This window comes from Capsicum annuum, chromosome 11 (genome assembly GCF_002878395.1).
Source record: "Capsicum annuum cultivar UCD-10X-F1 chromosome 11, UCD10Xv1.1, whole genome shotgun sequence".
NCBI lineage: Eukaryota > Viridiplantae > Streptophyta > Magnoliopsida > Solanales > Solanaceae > Capsicum > Capsicum annuum.
The window spans coordinates 235,001,899-235,006,998 of NC_061121.1; the positions used below are offsets into that span (position 1 = coordinate 235,001,899).

Sequence of the window (5,100 nt, forward strand, 5' to 3'; positions counted from 1 at the left end):
CTATATTAAAAAATCAAAATATTTGATATAATTTGGTCTAATGACCTACATATATTGGAAAAGCAATATTAAAAAGATATAAAATATGCTGAGAGAATACTTTACTCCTAAACAAAACACGTTGAGAGAATACTTTACTCCTAAACAAAACACGTTAACGACTACATCGTAGATATTACTGTGTTATGTTTGAGAAGATCAAGATGTTCTATTTATAGAAATCCAAAACATCTTCGGCGAAAGAGCCTTTTTCTAATGTACATCTTATTACATATAAGATGACACACTTATTCAATAAGTTTTAAAACACATATCTTTCGAGCTGAAGTTACTGAATTCTGTCGAATTTGTAATTCTGACGATGGTTGCACCCTGACCTAGACCATGGACCAAGTAATAGGAACTACACCCAAATCTGTATCCAACCCTAAAGCTCTCCACACAGCAATGGAACCATCCACTATGTTATTTTTACATGGACTTTGATAAGCATGTTCCTCATCACAACCACCAGTAGAATCACATTCATCCACCACTTTAGCTGGCACGGTCCTACCATTATTCGCGCGTATACGTATCATTTTATCACACCTTGAACCTCCCGCGAACCATCCAGTCGACAATGCTACTAGTCTTTCGCTGTTGTCATGATATCGGTTGTCACATGACGATGCACCACCACCATCTCTACCACTACTGAAGTCGTTTAGGGTAAGTTGAGCGGGCGTTGAGGAGGTGACAGGTGGTGAGCAACGGTATATAGGGTGTATACCGTTACAACTGACTGTGCCAGAAGGGCGACAGGTATTCGTTGGAGAAGGGACTGACAGAGGGTTATTTTTGCAAATGTTGGTTCCAACGTCAGGGTCATCGCTGCATTTTTCGTTTATGCAAATTAATTGACCATCACAATCATTCAAGGTTTTACAAAGGCCATTGCATTGGGAAATGGCGTTAGAAGTAGAGATGAAAATTGTGAAAATTAGAGAAAGAAAGGCTAGATTTGACATGGTGGCTATTTTTGTAATGATTGAAAAGGTTATATGTGTAAGAAAGTGTTGATGGGTGAAAGAAAATGTCTAAATGGACCGAATATATATAGGGAAAACAATATTGTGAGTAATGATTAGTGACAAATGAACGAGTTAAATCTAAACATATCAAAATAAATTTGAGTTAATAATGAAATATATCTCTTGAAATTAATCGTATGCTAAAATTGACTCGAACACGATCATAAAAAAAAAATAATAAGTGAATAAATTAGATTATAGTCATAGAGAGATGGTAGTTCCTAATACTCTTTCCTAGGTTATCAATTAATTAATTATTCCATAGTGGACATATATATTTCTAGATCTTTTCCACCAATAACAAAAAGAGAAAAAGACGGTCGAAATTTGAGAGTCAAAATATATTTTTTGACAAAAATAAAATCATTATAAAACTTTCCACAAATTTCGTCCGTATTAATGAATTATATCATAATATTGTTGTCTTTCCACTTTTTGTTTTTTTTTAGATCGGAAAAAGATCTAGAAATATATTTGTCCATTATTCAGTTAATAACGAACATCGTGTTCAATAAATCATATCATATAACCACCAATAAAAACACGATAATTAAATAATGTATATATTAATTAATTAAATGAAACATCTACCTAGTAAATTAAAAGAGTACCAGCAATAGCATATCTCTCTATAGTCTATGGTACTATTTTTTTTCCATTTATGTACTTTTTTTGTGTGTGTGATTAAACAGTGTAAATGACGGGGTAAACTATTTTTAAAAAACTTTTTCAAGGTTTGGGGGAATAAAAAAAGAAAATATTCTCAATGAATTAATTAATCCATTATATTAAAAATATTACTAATAAGGGCTAGCTTCTATGGAAGCATTTTGGTCCATCATTTTCTTATTAACCGACTAGACGAAATCTGAATTCACGATTTGCAGAGTCAAATATGTTTCCAATAGAATTTCATTAATTTCTAGAAATTCAAAGTCGAATTCTTTAGTCAAAGATATATAAAGGAATTTCAAACCATCCTAACACAACGCGCATATTGATCAAAGAGTTTAAGTTTTGTATATTGTTAGTGTATAAAATATTCTACACTATCATATAAACTTGATTTGTTATTGCAGGTTATTCAATTTTTTACATAATAATAGCAGATCAAGTTTACCTAATAATTAGATTATTTTATACGCTGACACCGCTCAAAATGTAAATTGTTGATCAATTAACGACTTGCTAGTCCATCTATGGGTCAACGTTAGAAGCCATGTGCATGCATGCATGTCCTTGTTTCATTGAATAGCAAAGAAAAGTCTAATTTTTCTAACGTATTGCAATGAAAATTGTACACATGGCGGCCACATTAAGATAAGATCATAATAATAGGACTTGCCCAACCTATGTAAAACTAGGAAGGACTTTCTTTGTCCTATAATCGAGATATCAGGTCATCTTCCACGTATCTTAACTATAACAACAACAACAAATTCAGTGTGTTTCCACAAAGTAGGGTTTGAGGAGGGTAAGATGTACGCAGTTCATATCGCTACCTCCGAAAAAGTAGAAAGGTTGTTTCCGATAGAGGTAGAAAGGTTGTTTCCAATAGACCCCCGACTCAAGATAAAGAATCGTAGACAAGGAGATGGATTACATAACAAAAGATGGCGTAAAGAATAATAAAAAGTAAATACGAAAATACGAGAGATAGTGCAACACAAAATAAAAAAATAGCAACTAACTCTCACGTGTACCGAGTTACTCTATCGACCAAGCTAGCTAGAACAAATGGGAAGATATCATATAGTATTGTTTTTGTCTCTGCTGGAATTTGAACCCAATCATTAACGATTTTTTTTTTTTGGTCATTTCGATACAAGTAAATTTTAAATGAGTTAATACCATATTTAAATTCAGCTCAACCCATCCATTTAAAGAGTGCACAACTCTACTACTTGGAAATTATGTCTCGTGATATCATTTTTCCCTATATATATGTTCATCCATTTGGAGACTTTCATTCATCTATCAACATTTTCTAATATAAATTTTTCAATCATTACAAAAATAGCCACTATGTCAAATCTAGCCTTTCTTTCTCTAATTTTCACAATTTTCATCTCTACTTCTAACGCCATTTCCCAATGCAATGGCCCATGTAAAACCTTGAATGATTGTGATGGTCAATTAATTTGCATAAATGGCAAATGTAACGATGACCCTGACGTTGGAACCAACATTTGTAAAAATAGCCCTCCGTCAGTCCCTTCTCCAACCAATACTTGTCGCCCTTCTGGCACAGTCAATTGCAACGGTATACACCCTATATACCGTTGCTCACCACCTGTCACCTCCTCAACACCCGCTCAACTTACCCTCAACGACTTCAGCAAAGGCGGTGATGGGGGTGGTCCATCGTCATGTGATGGGCAATATCATGACAACAACGAAAGAATAGTAGCATTGTCAACTGGATGGTTTGCAGGACGTTCAAGGTGTGGTAAAATGATACGTATTCGCGCGAATAATGGTAGGACCGTAACAGCTAAAGTGGTGGATGAATGTGATTCCACTACTGGTTGTGATGAGGAACATGCTTATCAAAGTCCATGTAAAAACAACATAGTGGATGGTTCCATTGCTGTGTGGAGAGGTTTGAGATTGAATACAGATGATGGTATAGTTCCTGTCACATGGTCCATGGTCTAGGTCAGGTTGGAGCATCGTTATAGTTATGAATTCGATAGATTCAATATTCGTTAGCTCAAATTATGTGTGTGTTAAAAAACTTATCGAATAAGCGTGTCATCTTACATGTAATAAGATGTACATTAGAGTTCCTTAATAATTATCGACTATGATATAATTTATAACTAATTTATGTGGTGGTGTTTAATTTCGTTTTTTTTTTAATTTCATCTCATGTTCTTATTACCGCTTTGAATTTGAAAAAGTTAGGTTGAAGAAGGAGGGTATGAACCGGAGTCCGGAGCTAGAAGGAATGCTTTTTCAGGTTTAGGAGTCAAAACAGACGATATTTCTTTTTATGTTACGAAACAGACAGTTTGCCTATTTTTGGGCAACCTATAACTAACACAGTCTGTCAAAGTTTAGGGAGTAAAAAAAATGTTAATATGGTTTGTCTAAAAATGGGCAAACTACATTTTCATAAATCTTTTATTAATAGTTTGCTCACAAATGGGCAAACTACTGAGAGATTCTTATATGGGCAAATTATCGAGAGATTCGTCACCTGATTGTTATTCCTGAAAAGATTCTTGTATAGTGAACGTTTTGTCACTTTAATTTTTGAGAAATAGTACAACTTTTTTACTTATGAATTTGTTGTTGTTCACTCTATTTTATTTCATTCATCACAAGCAACATTCATTATTCACGAATAGGCAAACTACAACTAACATCATCTGTTTGCGGCATTTGAATAATAAGGCTACCACACAAACTAAACAAGCAAAATACAAAAAATTAAACAAAGTGAGATAGTCAGGCGCGTAAAGTGCTTGTCATATGTAGGGATGTTTTGGATGATCTTACCGATGCTCAGGTATTATTATATAAACTAATTTAGTGTACGTGCACTGCCTTTAAATTACTTTTTATTAAAAATATTTTAGGACTTTTTATCAAATCTTCATATTAATAAATAAAATTTTCACAATAATATTCAAGGTAAATGCATTGAAATAAATGACTAACATCTTATTAATTAAAATTAGTCGCTACTTTTATAAATAATAATATTACTATGTGAAGTTAAATGCTTAATGTCTTCTAACAGTACTACACTAAAAATAGTAGTTCGTAATAATCAAAAAATAACTTTAAATTATTGATGATATTTTTGTTATGTACATATATTTAAATCGTCATATTAAAATTTAGCTTTAAGCCATTAATTTTATTGAGACAGTGACTATATAATACGTTCATCATTATTGTCATATTTATCGTGACACAGTTGGTGCGCACATGTATATAGGTGTATATCAGTGCAATTAAATTGGCTTGATGAATGACATTCATTATTATTGTTTTGAGAGTTATTTTTACATAAATT

The 5,100-nt window shown here is 32.7% G+C and overlaps 2 protein-coding genes across 2 annotated transcripts; one reads left to right on the forward strand and one right to left on the reverse strand.

The window, feature by feature from the left end:
- LOC107847278 (kiwellin-like) lies at positions 1–1,078 on the reverse strand. The gene has a single exon (XM_016691468.2). The coding sequence runs from the start codon at positions 1,008–1,010 to the stop codon at positions 378–380; it is 633 nt and encodes a 210-aa protein (XP_016546954.1). The 5' UTR covers positions 1,011–1,078; the 3' UTR covers positions 1–377.
- Positions 1,079–3,044: 1,966 nt separating this feature from the next.
- LOC107846839 (kiwellin) lies at positions 3,045–3,899 on the forward strand. The gene has a single exon (XM_016691115.2). It carries the CDS (start codon positions 3,099–3,101, stop codon positions 3,729–3,731), a length of 633 nt encoding a protein of 210 aa, XP_016546601.1. The 5' UTR covers positions 3,045–3,098; the 3' UTR covers positions 3,732–3,899.
- Positions 3,900–5,100: the final 1,201 nt, after the last annotated feature.

What these genes read in the sequence shown, in the direction of transcription:
- LOC107847278 (XM_016691468.2), bottom strand. Translation starts at nt 1,010, where the DNA reads ATGTCAAATCTAGCCTTTCTTTCTCTAATTTTCACAATTTTCATCTCT.
- LOC107846839 (XM_016691115.2), top strand. Translation starts at nt 3,099, where the DNA reads ATGTCAAATCTAGCCTTTCTTTCTCTAATTTTCACAATTTTCATCTCT.